The following is a 14884-nucleotide window of genomic DNA, read 5'->3' as shown; positions in this document are numbered from 1 at the left end:
TTGATTCTATTGTAATATGGGGCGGGGAATGGTACAAAATCGTGTATTAAGGTCAACTTGATGTAGCTGATAGAGAGGGAGGCGAAATATTCCACTTGGAGAGGAGCAGCGGCTGTGTAGATTTACAGAGAAATCATTTCTATTTGTCTCTTCAGAGCCACGCGCCACATCATACGTACTCCGCTATGTATGTTACTATTGACGTCAAAGGACAACTGTGCCTGTAGTCCTGTGATTTTACAGGTCAAGCAAGTATGCGAATAGCATGTGTGATGCTCTCTTGCAACGCAACTAGAGGTGCAAATTGCGGGCTGAGCTTCCCACCTTCTTCGTACTGCAATCGATGCGGAGTCGTGCCAGACGGCGTCTGTTTGCGGTGATACACACTTCGGCTCGAGGCCAAACCAGTGTGACTTGTTTAGGAGTCACTCGGCGGTACTCGCCTTGCATCTGCTCAGATACCTGGCCGGCGTGATGTGATATCTCTCACCAAGTCATTAGCGATATGGAGTGGTGCCGGTGTCGCTTCTGCCATTACACATGTCATCTCCCACACTCTGAAAAGAGAGTCTGCTTTTCGCCGATGATTTGAATAGTGGGCATCCCAGGGCCCCCCTCCCGCTCAGCCTTCGTCCTCGTCAAAGCTTAGCTTAATCTTTTTGGCCTTCTTCTTGACCTTCTTATCAACAGGAGCTTCCGCACCGCCGAGCTTGTCGTCCTGCTTGTCCTTGCCGTCATTGCCTGAGCCATGACTAGCACGCTCGCCAATGACTCTCCCGACCTTGCGCTTTCGGGCCCCGATAGACGACGCCGCGGCATCAGTATCCCTCCTCGCAGCCTTCTCATCCGATTCTGCGCCCCTGATTTCGTCTTTATCACTCTTTGTCTCAGTCTCTTTGACTGTGCCGTCCTTCTCGATTTGCAGGTCCACCGCGTTCCCGTGCTCGTCGACAACCAACGGCGCATCCTCTGCCTCTTCGCTGGCTGACCTCTTCTTGGCAGACCGCTTCTGCGCCGCTAACAAGGGATCAGGACCGGCGGCTCCTGCGGATTGTGCATGAAGGCGTGCCAAGAACGGCGGCAGAGAAGAGTTGTAGGAAAGGTTCTTGGAGGTGATTTTCTCAGGCATGGTGTCTTGTGGTTATATGCCCTGTGGTGCGTGTGAAGTTTGAATTCCAGCTAGTCTCACAAGCGCAATAGGCCACTGTCTCCGAGAGAAAACTGCTTGTTCATCGCGGTTTCACCTCCCATTCACCGTTCACACAAGCAAGTCGTTGTTTCTTAGACACGACACTCAGACGGCTCGTTTGGTATGCAAGGTCAAGGCCAATCAACAGAGTTCCAAGGTGGGCGGAATTATAAATGATCCAGGGCGCAATGCCTGCTGGAAGCTTAGCTACGGGTTCATCTCAGTGTCCACTCCACCGCGTTGCTGCTGATTGGGCAAGGGGCATGCTACGTGACATGACTGGAGGACTCCTTGCTGGCTGGCATGGCTGCTGGCGTGGCTCTCTGGCTTGGCTCTGGCTTGGCTGCAAATGACCGGCATGAGCGAGAGGCGAAAGCACGAAGCACTCCAGGTCAGAGGTCAAAAAAAAGGCTCGCCCCGGCCCCGTCCAATGAGGCGCCTCCAGAAACAGCCAAGTTCTAGCCGCAGCACCCAAATTGCCAGGAGCGATCAATCTGGCAATCTCTCCTGTCCCATCTCTCTCGGCAACACGTCCTTCTTTTCGCAGAGGACCGGACCATTCCTCCATCTCGACTTTTGCGACGCGAGAGTGTGCATTGACTACTCTTGGTGCGCATCGTGACCGTTTATAGCTCGGCCGTTGCTCACCGCACTGCGCTCCGCTGCGCCGACTCTTGACGCGTTGGGCCACTGCGAGGCGATTGATTCTGATCCCTTCTGTTTCGCCTGGGGTCTGGGACACCCTGTCACTCGTTCAACCACCATTTCAAACTCAATTTGTTTCTTGACGCGGACGATTTGTTTTGCTGCACGCTCTACGGGTAGAACAGAGAGGCGTGAACGTCGAACAGTGTATATCTCCATGCTTAATCATTTCGTTTTGCTGGATCTGCCTTTTCAACGATTCGGCTTCGACCCCCTGACACGACCAATCATTCATTCGACCCTTGGCAACCCCTTCAGTCATTGCTGCTACGAGGGACTCGCCAATCCGACTTCGACTGGCGGCGTTGTTCCATTACTAGGCGCTCATACGTTTTAATTCTTTCTGCCGATACGGCGGCATCTCTTTCAAGATGGATTTGTTTCGAAGAGCCTCGAGAATGGTGCCTACAACACAAAAACTACCGCTTCCGGCCCATGATGAGAAGAGAGGAACAGCAAAGAAAAATACGCTGGCATCAAGGTTGGCGTTTTTCCGCCGGCCATTGCGGTTACGGGGCAACTCTACTGTTTCTGTGCCTCTGGGTGTCGTCCTGATTTTCCCTCTGCTTGTTGTCGTCCTTATCTTGGTGCTGTTTGTTCGACACCCCAGCTCTCCTGGGAGAATATTAATGCCTGCTGGCGCTCCCCCAGCGATTCGGTAAGCTGCGAACAGTTATTCACGAATATCGTGGTCGTCCATGCCACTAATCGTCATATCTATTCACAGGAAAATTAGCGAAAAGCACGACAAGGTGTTTGTCACTGGCTGTTTAGAGCCTGATACCTCCCAGCCTCGTGCCAACGCTACCTTCGTTGTACTGGCCAGAAACAAGGAACTGGACGGTGTTATTCAATCGCTCAAATCTATGGAGCGCCACTTCAACCGATGGTACCACTATCCTTACGTTTTCCTCAACGACGGCGAATTCGATGACCATTTCAAGGAGACCGTTCGCAACCACACATCCGGCTCTGTCGAGTTTGGCAGAGTTGGTCCCGACATGTGGGGTTTCCCCGATTGGGTTGACCACAAAGTCGCCAAAGAAGGCATCGCAAAACAAGGAGATGCTGCCGTCATGTATGGTGGACTGGAAAGCTACCATTTCATGTGTCGGTTCTACTCGGGGTATGTTCCCTGCTCATTGGCATCACCGAAATGTTGAAAATACTGATGACGGAAAATAGCTTTTTCTACAACCACCCGCTTCTTCTGAAGTACGAATGGTATTGGCGAGTTGAGCCTGAGATTACTTACTTCTGCGACATTACATAGTAAGTTGGCTGCTGCGGTGCCGTTACTTACGCCATGATAATTAACAAGGATTAGTGACCCATTCTTGAAAATGATTGAGCACAACAAGACATACGGCTTTACAATTGCTGTGAAAGAACTTCGCGAAACTGTTCCCAACATCTTCCGCTACGCTTCGGCTTATAAGCGGCTGAATAATTTGACGTCTCAAGGCCTTTGGGAAATGTTTGTCGAGCCCAGGGATCCAGCCGAGGAAGAGAAAAAGAAGGAACAGCTTCCCGATGAAATTTTGAAGAACGACCCTGCCAATAATGCTCCCCCAAAGATTGACCCCGAATCGATGGAAGGCGAGAAATACAACATGTGTCACTTCTGGTCCAACTTCGAAATTGCAAAGCTTAGCTGGTTCAGGAGCAAGGAATACAACGACTTCTTCGATATGATGGACCGCAGTGGTGGTTTCTGGATGGAAAGGGTAAGTCATTGGGGTTCTTGTCCTTGAGCATGACAAGTCGTCTGTCAGACACTAACTTCATTTCAGTGGGGTGACGCCCCTATCCATTCGCTTGCCGCGGGTGCCTTGCTGGGCGTCAAAGATATTCATTACTTCCGTGATATCGGCTACAGGCATACTACTATTCAACACTGTCCCGCCAATGCTCCGTCACGACAGCTTCCTCGCACACCATATTTAGAAATGACAACGCTTGACGAAAAGAAACGGATAGAAGAGGACAAGTACTGGGAGGACTGGGATGAAGTCAAAGAAAACGGCGTCGGGTGTCGATGCCGTTGCGACACTGATATTGTTGATGTGGAGGGCAAGGAAGGCTCCTGCCTCGCTGAATGGGTAGATGTTGCTGGCGGCTGGGCTCCTTAAATTGGAGACTGAAAGGTCAAGTCATTGCATATTGGCTCTGGGAAAGTTCGCCTGTCGAACGCATTAATCATGCCAACAGCGCTCCTTTTTTTCTTTGTGCTGTCTTAGACTGGTGAGCATGAGACGACAGCATGTGGCAGCTTGCAGAGCAATCCGCTCACTTTTGCAAGCCCTGTTCATTTCGCCCAGTGACATCGATAGCGGGGGAGAAAGTCGATTACGACACGCTTGAACAACGAAATCATAGGATGGCGAAAAGAAGAGGCGGCGTTTTGCTCCATATTCACAGCGGGGAGGAAGCATCGGCGCGCACATCTCACCTAACGATTAGGAGGAGATGCTACAAGCATTTTGTTTTACGTCAGGTTTAATAGGTGCTCAGGCAACAGGATTTATATTTGGTCGCCAATTCTTAGAGGTGGGATATGCATTTGTACTTTACAAGAGCGAGACAGGTGTTGTGTTCTACAGATATGGGACGTGGTACTTTTTTTGGACATGTCGGACTAGCGAACGGTTTTTTTTTTCCCCTAATAATGGCATTTTGAGTCGACGTGCAATTGAGTGAAGCAAACAAGATGATAAACTTGGCTTAATCCTTGGAGGTACATACATATTCTGTGGAGAGGCTCTGCTGCCTACTGTTCCCACATATGCATACCTACCTAAGCAGGTAGCGAAGGCGCAGCATGGCCGTCCTATGATGGGATTAATAGTTGTTCGTTAAATCTATTTATGTATTAAATCTGAAGACAGCTCTTGGGGACTGGGAGAGAGGGGGACCCCTGTCGTCCTCTGTAGTAATCTGGACGGTGCAAGCCTCAGGCCACATTACTTGGTACGCACAATTGTGGTGTGGAGCTCTTGAGCCCCAAAAGATCTCTGCCGCTCTGGGAACGACCCAAAAAAAAACCAGGAGCAAATATCCGCCCATCAACTGCTTCTCATCAACCCAATTGCACAGCCATGCCTCCTCGACTGTTACCGCCCAGCAGTTCAATCTGCTGCAGAACCACGTCTCCTGCACCCGTGGGCTATCTGACTGCCTGCTTGGCGGGCCTGAGGATTCAGCAAACTCGCAATGCATCCATCCTCGGCAGTCTCGCCAACAACAAGGGTGCCGTCCACATCAAGAAGCGAGTAGGTCGAGGGCCTTCGTCTGGCCACGGCAAGACATCCGGACGAGGTCACAAGGGCCAAAAGCAGCATGGCAAAGTGAACGCCTGGTTTCAGGGTGGCCAAACGCCGTTGGTTGTGAAGCATGGACGGATGGGCTTTACGAATCTGTAAGGAAACGCTCCACCGGACAATGTGAAAACGCAGAGAGTACAGAGCTGACACGAGGCCGTCGCTCGCGTTAGGCGGGCACCCAAAATGTCCGAGGTAAACCTCGATCAGATTCAGGAATGGATTAACCAGGGCCGACTCGATGCCACGAAGCAGATCACGCCCAAGGAGCTCATCCAGAGCAAACTGGTGGGCAGCGTCAAGGACGGCGTCAAGATTCTCTCCCGCGGGTCCGAATGCCTCAAACAGCCCATCGATGTCATGGTTTCGCGGGCCTCGGCCGGCGCGATTGCCGCCATTGAGGCGGCGGGCGGAAAAGTCACGACGAGGTACTACACAAAATTGGCGATTCAGCGACTGCTGCGAGGCGAATCCGTCAACACGGATATGCCCCTCCCCGTGGGCAAGGAGCATGTCGATACTGTGCTCGCAGAGGCCAGGAATGCGCCGTTCCGGTATAGGCTGCCCGACCCGACCAGCCGTCGCGATATCGAGTACTACCGAGACCCAGCACACAGAGGATATCTGAGTTACCAGCTGACTCCTGGACAATCGCCCAGTTTATACTTCAAGGTGCCTGGGGAGCGTAAGATCAAGAGCGCAGCCAAGGCGGAGAAGAAGGCAACGGAAGAGACCTTGTGGTAGATGGACGGTGGATTTGGCAGGGGGGCGCCTTTGTACTACTATTATGAAGTGACTTGTACTCAATTAACATCGTATATATACTAAGAGGAAATACTAGAAGGAAAGGTCTCACTGGTATAATGATGGAGACGATTGCCGTTGCTAACGCGTTGGAACGGGCGCAGTCCACGCAGCTGCTCATCCTGGGTGATGGGCCCAAGAGTGAGAAAGAGTCAAGCATCGGCACTCAATTATGTACTGCCAAGTACTCAGGTACGTAGTACTTAAAGGCAAACTCGCACCCTTCAGTGTTGCGTCAGGCGTCAGGCCCACTGTTGACGCCGTGCTGGCGGCTTAGCGCTTGATCCAACTAGTCGATACTACTTTAGGTACCTAGGGGTACATATGTACATATGTCGTACTTGGTTGGTGCGGCCCCCAAGCTGTCGAGGTGCTGACGGAGGCGCCGAGGAGTTTCGCTGAGCGGTTTCTGGCTGCAGATGTCATCGAGACTCCACGCGCCAATCGTTGTTCCTCCCAATTGCGTCGTATCATATCATTGCATAGCCGTATGTGTTTGCCTTTGCTTTTCCGTCCTGTTCTTCTACCGGCCACAGCTGCGAGACCTTAGGTGCGCCCGCCGGCCAAGCTACATACGTTCCCGGCTCAGTTTTGCCTGACCTTCAACCAAGCTCTCTTTTCCACCAGACGTCTCTTACGAATCATTGACGACAAGGGCCTCCGCAACCGTCCTCGCAACCTCGCGCCGCCCTCGCATCTCACTCGCCCTCGTACGCGCTACCGCAGCCTTCATTCCCCTCTGTACAGCTGCTCGGTCTCTGCTACAGACAATTACTTGCTTTACTCGAGTTTAAGTAGGCACCGGGCTTCACTGTCACCATGTCTCTCTTCGGAACCTCCCCCACCGAGGAGCATAACGAGCCATCGACCCCGAGCCGTCAAACACCAAGGTCGCGACGCGGCGGCCGCGGCGGCGGGCTGTTCGACGAGACGCCCTCACACAAGATTTCCTCCAGCAGTCTGTTCGACGATGGCAATGCCGGCGGCGACGATTCCTCGCCATGGGACATGCCCACGCCGCGGAGGCAACAGACTCGCGCCGACATGGTACGGAACCTGCTGCCCGCGTCGGATGTTCCCGACAGCTACATCACGGCGTTTGATGCCATTGTCCGCGAGCATGGTTCCTCCGGCCGTGCAACGGCTGCCGGCATTGCCGACTTGTTTGCCAATGCTCGCCTTGGCCCCGAGGCCCAGACGCGCATCATGTCCCTTGTCGCACCGGGCGACGGCTCCGACGTGTCGCTTGGGCGGAACGAGTTCAACGTGCTGCTCGCCTTGGTGGGCTTGGCTCAGGAAGGGGATATTATCAGCCTGGATAGTGTGGATGAGAGACGACGACGTAAGTGTTTGCCCTTTGATTGTGACTCCGGTGGTGCCTGGTTTTCCACACAGTTCCGGTTGTGCACTTGCCAGACGGAAGCTTGGGCAACTTGCTCGTTGCCATGAATAATTCCTTTGACTCCTTTTGTTTTTACACTTTGCTGTATTTTTTCGAGTGTCTAGTCAATATTGTTCATCACGTCGCATACCTTGGTACAAAATGGGTCGTTGATGGACTGATTGGCTACTCACTCGACCGACAAGTCGTCATCACGTCAATTTGACCCTGTCACGTCGGTGGGGGCAACGCAGCTAATTAATTATATTTTCCCTTCTACGCAGACCTGCCACATCCCAAGCTCCCCGGCCTCACCGCCGAGCCAGTACTACCACCTGTCGCCGAGCTCGCCGCGAAGCCGCCGCAGACGCCCAACGAGAGCCTAGGCCACGTCGAGGTCCACGCAGCGCAGCATCAAGAGGGTGAAGCCAGTCGACAGAGTCGGGCATCGGTGCAGGTACATACACCACCACAGCCCAAAGTGCTTCGTCCAGCTATGGATGATCCCGAGGACGACCCATGGAACACTCCCGAGGTTCACAAGGGCCACGATCACTCCAAGCTCAATGGCAACAGCAACCATGCAATCGCCAACGGCCAATCCAGCTTCCGCTCGTCACCGTCCACAAACATCGGGGACCAGACGTTGAGTCAATATGTCTCCGCAGAGCCAATATCCTCGTCGGTACATGGTAGCAGATCAGGAAATGACGCCGTTCAGGGCCAAGCTGCATGGGGCTTCTATGGTAGCTCCAATGCCTCGAGCGGTGGTGGAGGCTTCGCCGATGGCTCGCACAACATCACGCCAAACCCATCCAACACGGCACATCCCTTTGGAGGGGACGGGGGCGCCGTTGACCGCTCTCCCGGGCGTGAACCTCCTACGAGCGTGGGTCGAGCCACCAGCGGCCGGACGGGTTCCAGTGTCGAGGAGAATATCATTGTCACTCTTATGCCCGGCAAGGAGGGCGTGTTCCTGTTCCAGCACCACAACTACGAGGTTGCCAGTCAGCGTCGAGGAAGCAAGGTTATCCGCCGGTATAGCGACTTTGTTTGGCTACTAGACTGCCTACACAAGCGGTATCCTTTCAGAGTATTGCCTCTGTTGCCGCCCAAGAGAGTTGCTGTGAACGGTAATCATCTATCCAATGACGGCGCCTTTATAGAAAAACGGCGGCGAGGGTTGGCTAGGTTCTTGAATGCCCTCGTTCGACATCCGGTTCTGGGCCAGGAACAGCTTGTGATTATGTTCCTCACTGTCCCTACGGTATGTGGAACCGCGCCCTTTCTTCCCTTCCCTGTTTTTTTTAACCAAGAGTTCTCCGTCTTTCATGGGTCTAATCTGGGCTTGTAGGAGCTTGCTGTGTGGCGGAAGCAAGCCACCATCTCTGTACAGGACGAGTTCACCGACCGTGCCTTGCCACCGGGCCTCGAAGACTCCCTCCCGCCCACTCTGGAGGAGCTATTCAGCCGTACGAGATCCGGTGTCCGCCGCTCTGCTGAGCTGTACATCAACGTGTGCAACATTATGGACCGGCTCGTCAAGAGAACCGAAGGCGTGGCCGCGGACCACGCCCGTGTCGCCATGTCGCTCACGTCGCTGACGGAAACATCCGCAGACACCTATGCCACAGACACCAACGAAATCCCGTTGCTCAATGACGGACTGGTCGCCATGAGCAAGCACCTCCGGACTTGCCAGACGCTGCTGGAAGACGAGAGCCGCGGCTGGGACGAGGGCGTCCTCGAGGACCTCAAGCGCCAGAGAGACTCTCTCGTCAGTGTGCGCGAGCTGTTTGACCGCCGGGAGAAGCTCGACAGGGACAACATCCCGTACCTGGAGAGAAGGATACAGGCCAACGAGACCAAGCTGGCCGGCCTGCGCGCAAAGCCAGAGGGCATGGTCAAGCCCGGTGAGATTGAAAAGGTAGCCGAGGCGATAATAAAGGTTCGTAACACTATTCTCCCCCTCTCTATCTGTTTTTATTTTTATTTTATTTTTTCCTTTATTTTTTTGTGGTCAAGCATGCAATGGAGCAAGTTTCAATTAATACGGCTTTCAAAAACCCAGGACAAGGAATCGATTGTTCAGCAACACAACCGGTCCATTTTCGTCAAGGAGTGCATCCGCGACGAGCTCGTCACGTTCCAGTCGACGCAGTATCACGTCAGCCGCTGGAACCAGGACTGGGCGGGCGAGCGAGTCAAGTACGCCGAGATGCTGGCCGACAACTGGCGCCGTCTGCTGGATGAGCTGGAGGGCATGCCCCTTGGGGAGTGACATTTTTCTCCTTGCCGTTTTTACATGCCCGCCGTCCTATGCAGTTTTGTGCGTTTGCTCCCCGCATCAGGCGCTGCGCTCTTTGTAGTTTTCGCAGGGAAAAAACACGACATCACTATTGTACTTGTATGAGAGAGACCTTTAGATTGAGGGCGACGTGGAACGGAGGATGGACACACAGCCGGAGCACACACGATACCCCCTCCTCGTCTTTTGTTGCACCTTTTCTTGTTCACACCTTGTTACAGATAGCGAATGTTGACTGGCATGCAACTACATATGTAATGAAGCCATGCTTAATCATGTACCGTTTTCTAGTGTTTTTTTTTTTTCTGTCATTGAAATTGATATTTTCTTGTGTTGCCTTGATTCCATTTTAGCACTACTACTTCCACTCACCATCCGTCCGTCACAGCACCGTGACTAGCATCGCCTACGAGCCTGGCGTATTTCGCCAACACGCCCCTCGTGACTCGCGGAGAGGGTGCCCTCCACGAAGCTTTTCTGAGAGCCATTTCCTCGTCCGACACTGCTGCGTCGATGCGGTTCCTGACCGCATCAATGGTGACTTCGTCGCCGTCCTTGACCAGCGCGATGGGTCCTCCGACAGCGGCTTCCGGGACGACGTGGCCCACAATGAACCCGTGGGAGGCGCCGCTGTACCGGCCGTCGGTGACGAGAGCCACGTTGTTCAGGCCGGCGCCCATGATGGCCGCGCTGGCGCGTAGTTGTTCTGGCATGCCGGGGCCGCCTTTGGGTCCTTCGTAGCGCACAATGAGGACCAGGTTGCCGTCTTGGCGCTTGATCTCGCCCCTCGACAGCGCCGTGTTCAGGTCACGCTCGCAGTTGTATACTCTGGCTTTGCCCGTGAACAAGAGACCTTCCTTGCCGGTGATTTTGGCGACGGCCCCCCCGGGGGCCATGTTGCCTCGCAGTATGCGGATGTGACCGCTGGATTTGATGGGATCTTCGAGGGGCCGGATGATTTGCTGGCCGGGGTCGAGGGACGGCCAGTCGGACACGTTCTCGGCGAGGGTCCTGCCGGTGACGGTCATGACGGACCCGTCGATGAGCTTCTTGGCGATGAGCATTTTCAGGACGGACGGCGTGCCGCCGACCTGGTAGAGGTCTTCCATGAGGTACTTGCCGCTGGGGGCGAGGTCGGCCAGGAACGGAGTGCGGTCGCTTGCGCGTTGGACGTCGTCAATGGTGAGAGGGACGCCGGCCGTGTTGGCCATGGCGAGGAAGTGCAGCACGCCGTTGGTTGAGCCGCCCAGGATCATGGTGAGCACAAGGGCGTTTTCGAAGGCGGCGCGAGTGAGCAGGTCACGGGGGCGAATGTCCTTCTCCATGGTGGTCTTGATGACTTGGCCCGCTCGTTCGCATTCGCGGCTCTTCTCGGGAGACAGGGCCGGGTATGATGACGAGCCGGGGAGCGTGAGGCCCATGGCTTCAATGGCAGTGGCCATGGTGTTGGCCGTGTACATGCCGCCGCAGGCGCCGGCGCCGGGACAGGCGTGTTTTTCGATATCAGACATGACGTCTGTACTCTGTCGGCCGGGCTGGCCAGCGTCCGTCTTGGCCTGCAGGCGGCCGTAGGCATAGGCTCCAGATGCTTCGTAGCAGGTGCTGATGTTGACGTTGCGCTCGAGCAGGGTGGAGTGGCCCTTGCGAATGGTTCCCCCGTATATCATGATGAACGGTCTGTTGTGGCGAGCTGCGGCCATGACTACGCCGGGCATGTTCTTGTCGCAGCCCGGGATGGAGATGTTGGCATCGTGATGCTGGGCTGATGTCACGGACTCGATGGAGTCGGCTATAAGTTCTCTGGTTTGAAGAGAGAATCTCATGCCTTTGTTTTGTTTGTTTGCCTGTTAGTTTGTTGATGATGATGAAGGGAGGTGTTTCTTCTTCAACCCATATATATTGTCTGCCGCTGCTGGGCTCGACTATGGTCAAAAGATGATTGTGACATACCGTCTCCGCCCATAGTAATGGCATCAGATACGCCTACCGTGTTGAATTGCCAGCCGAGCATGCCCTCTCTTTCGACGGCATTCTTGACGATTTTTCCAAATTCAAGCACTAAAGCAGTGTGAGCCTCTGCCTGATGCGCACACAATGTTGCCGAGACTTACAATGCGTACTATGGCAATCAGTTAAAGAGACCAAGAAGGATGAGGACGACAGACTCACTTGCATGGATTGCCCTCCCACCAAACACTCGCAATGCCGACCTGGGGCGCATTCTTCATGGTCTTTTCATCGGGAACACCAGCGCCGTACAACATGGCCTCGGGGCAAAGTCAGCCAACATGTCTGCGTGTGTCCTGCAATTACATACCTGGGCTCCTGGAAAGTCATGCTCCCTAGTCAAGGTGGTAGACCACCTGTTCAGCGGGCCCCCGGGCGGAAGACACTTGAACTGGATGTAGTCGGCTGAGGATTTGGGATCATGGCCCGGGATGGCGGGTATGTTGGATTCGCCTCCAGTGTCAGCCATGTTTGTCCAAAGGGGGATGGGGTGAATGCTCCGTGATGTTCGATCAAAGGAGAGTAACAAGATGGATTTGAAGGAGATTCTGGGGAGAATCGTGCGACGGCTCTAGGACATGGAGAGGTTGAGAGACGCGGACAGAAGGCCGATAGCCGGAGCCAAAGCCCGCCGCCATTGGGGTGGTGATACAAGCACTGGCAAGGCAAGCTTGGGCGGACGGGCGGATAGGCCGCGGGAGGAGGGGCCAGACAGAGACAAGAGACGGCCATGATGGCATCGACGGCTCCTTCCCCACGCACCTGCAATATGCAATGCACGTCCGCGTCCACGTCCACCTGCCATGTTGCCACGGTGCTTTCCCCCACATTGTGCGGATCTGCTCTTGCCTCTGTGCGAATACCTAGGTAGTACACGCATTGTACAGCTTCAAATGGGACAAATAGAATCCCGTCCCCAAAGTGCCATGTCGTGCCATGCAGCCAGCCATGCTGTGCTTGCTCCACTAGCCACATGTTGTACGAGTTGTTCCGTCAAATCGCTGCGCTTGCATTACCAAAGCCATCTATGTCCACGAGCCCGTCCATGTCTGTTGCCGTTGCCGCTTTCGGGCCATGTTGCCCCGAGCCGTTCGTAGCAGTACAAAGCATCGGCATTTGAAGGGAAAATCGTCATGGTGCACATCTACACGCCTCATTGGTCCCAGTTTGATTGTCGTCAAAACCCCTTCATTATTCACCCGGCTCTTATTGGTTATTCGCGCCATAATACCCTGGTTCACAACGAGCAAACTGCAACCTTTAATCGCGGCAATTGAAAAAGAAAAAAAAAAGACGCAGTTTGACGTGTATTGCTATAAACGCAAATCCGACTCCTATCAAAATACTGTGCACTTCTGCCGTCTTTTTGTTCCCGTGATGCATTATTTCCCTTTATCCCGGTGCCATCAAAAAAAAAAAAAAAAAAAAGATACCAAAAACGAAAAATGAAAAAAAAAAAAAACCAATGGTACAAAAAAACAACATGCCCCCTAGCCATGCCCTTTGTGTCCCAATTCCCAATAAATGTTCCCATCATCCCATTCATCATCACTCCGTTTACCGTCAACGCCGCTCGACGCCTTTAGCTCCGTGTTTCATAACACGTAAACCCTTCAATCATGTGCTGCTTAACGGAGTCTTTGCTCATTGTCGTCGTCCAAAATGGACGATATCCTTGTCTTGTCTTGGCCCGTCATCCGGTATCCTGTCCTACGGTCCTTGTCCGGGCTGGCAATCGGTGTAATTGGGTTGCTCTCGCTATACTGGCAGCAAGCTCCTGTTTTCCAGGCCTGCTCCAGAGCAACTGGGGATGCATTCATTCCGTACTCGTCGGCTATAACCGCCCAGAAGGCGCTCTTGTGCGTCTCGTAGATTGAACGGAGTCGCCCGAGGTCCACGTGGGCAGGTGTGTGTACTGACGTGGACGGGGGAGACAGACGACCGGTGTCAAGCCGAAGAGGCGGAACAGGAGACTGATAGGCCGGGCTGCCGTGGTGGTGCATGCCGACGACTGGCGGCAGGGGCTCGTGGTGTTGCTCGGGAGTCACCATCGGATGACGAGGCACAATTTCACCACCTTGGGGGTATGCCACGCCTTCTGGCTTGGGCAGGATGGCCGGCAGACGCGGTGATCTCTCCACGGACATGATGCGGGACAGCTGCATGTCACTGTTGAGCGGCTTTGGGAGATAGCCGGTCGCCGCCACCGATGGAGAGAGTGAACGGGTCTCGCCACGATAGACAGGGCTCGAGTATGCAGCTGGCTGGTTGGGGGAAGGGTCCGAGGAGCCGGATGAGCACGACGCAGTTCGCTTGCGTCGAGTGCTGCCATGGGACAGCTGGTGGTAATGCAGGCGACAGGCGAGCTCGGTCTTGTTCAGATGCGCTGCGATATGTTTGTATGGCATCTTCTGCAGTCGCGTCTGAAGAAGGTAGGCTTCCTATACGACAGAGAGCAAACAACGGGTCAGCACACTTAGGTTTCCTGATTTTCTGCGCAAAGCCACATGGTCATTGTAATTACTTCGTCTTCCCTCCATGCCCTACCACTACCAGTAAGTGGTGCCTTCCTATTCTTCGTAACACCATTATCGTGTCGTTGCATGGCGTCTTTGATGGGCGTGTACACAGACTGAACTTGTACCACTTGTGTTCGAGACATGATACTTGACTCTTGCAGCTGCAGTCTTGTTCTTTGTGAGAGAGAGGTGAGAAGATAACGTGTTGTTTGTCGACACGTCCTTGCCAAGTCTATCCGATAGGTTAACCCTGTTTCCTTTTGTATCGTGGGCTGATGAGCGAGACCCGTGTCCGTCCGTTGTTGTCAACCGAGATGGCAAACCAGGCCCTTCAAGGTCGTTTGTTTTGGTTTGTTGAAAAAAAAAGTTGAGAGATAACTTCCAAAGCCCAGCCTTGTATCTAGCTTGTCGCAAGTATGCAAAATCGCAAGTTCCAACCAAATATTGGTCTGTCCAGACAATGATGACTCGACGAAAGCGGGTGAAGTGAAAAAAAGAGTTGTGTAGTTATATAAAGTCAACAAAGATTTTTATGTCGAATACAGTCAAAAAGGAGTGGCAGCAGCTGAGCCAGTTGGGTGATTAAGGAAAGTAAATCGCCGGCTGCGAATAGCGGAAGAGAAGAGAGAAGAGAAAGAAGAAACGACTGGA

General features: G+C 53.7%; 6 protein-coding genes across 6 annotated transcripts; 3 read left to right on the top strand and 3 right to left on the bottom strand.

Moving 5' to 3' along the window:
- Positions 1-622: 622 nt before the first annotated feature.
- On the bottom strand, positions 623-1129 carry MAA_02426 (uncharacterized protein; the record flags this gene model as incomplete). Its single annotated transcript, XM_007820424.1, has 1 exon — positions 623-1129. One exon carries the CDS (start codon positions 1127-1129, stop codon positions 623-625), a length of 507 nt encoding a protein of 168 aa, XP_007818615.1.
- A 1136-nt stretch (positions 1130-2265) lies between these two features.
- On the top strand, positions 2266-4026 carry MAA_02427 (glycosyltransferase family 15 protein; the record flags this gene model as incomplete). The annotated part of the gene is made up of 5 exons (XM_007820425.1): positions 2266-2552; positions 2622-3020; positions 3080-3166; positions 3222-3621; positions 3688-4026. The coding sequence occupies 5 exons, from the start codon at positions 2266-2268 to the stop codon at positions 4024-4026; spliced, it is 1512 nt and encodes a 503-aa protein (XP_007818616.1).
- Positions 4027-4992: 966 nt separating this feature from the next.
- MAA_02429 (50S ribosomal subunit protein L15) lies at positions 4993-5958 on the top strand (the record flags this gene model as incomplete). Its single annotated transcript, XM_007820427.2, has 2 exons — positions 4993-5312; positions 5388-5958. 2 exons carry the CDS (start codon positions 4993-4995, stop codon positions 5956-5958), a joined length of 891 nt encoding a protein of 296 aa, XP_007818618.2.
- Positions 5959-6837: 879 nt separating this feature from the next.
- MAA_02430 (sorting nexin Mvp1) lies at positions 6838-9680 on the top strand (the record flags this gene model as incomplete). Its single annotated transcript, XM_007820428.1, has 4 exons — positions 6838-7360; positions 7684-8666; positions 8754-9347; positions 9471-9680. 4 exons carry the CDS (start codon positions 6838-6840, stop codon positions 9678-9680), a joined length of 2310 nt encoding a protein of 769 aa, XP_007818619.1.
- A 395-nt stretch (positions 9681-10075) lies between these two features.
- Positions 10076-12183, bottom strand: MAA_02431 (dihydroxy-acid dehydratase; the record flags this gene model as incomplete). Its single annotated transcript, XM_007820429.1, has 5 exons — positions 10076-11532; positions 11658-11765; positions 11819-11826; positions 11877-11974; positions 12025-12183. 5 exons carry the CDS (start codon positions 12181-12183, stop codon positions 10076-10078), a joined length of 1830 nt encoding a protein of 609 aa, XP_007818620.1.
- A 1159-nt stretch (positions 12184-13342) lies between these two features.
- Positions 13343-14122, bottom strand: MAA_02432 (uncharacterized protein; the record flags this gene model as incomplete). The annotated part of the gene is made up of 1 exon (XM_007820430.1): positions 13343-14122. One exon carries the CDS (start codon positions 14120-14122, stop codon positions 13343-13345), a length of 780 nt encoding a protein of 259 aa, XP_007818621.1.
- Between the last annotated feature and the right edge of the window lie 762 nt (positions 14123-14884).

Source organism: Metarhizium robertsii, assembly GCF_000187425.2.
Source record: "Metarhizium robertsii ARSEF 23 chromosome Unknown MAA_Scf_1, whole genome shotgun sequence".
Lineage (NCBI taxonomy): Eukaryota > Fungi > Ascomycota > Sordariomycetes > Hypocreales > Clavicipitaceae > Metarhizium > Metarhizium robertsii.
The sequence above is the reverse complement of the archived record's forward strand: the minus strand, read 5'-3'. Positions and strand labels throughout refer to the sequence as shown.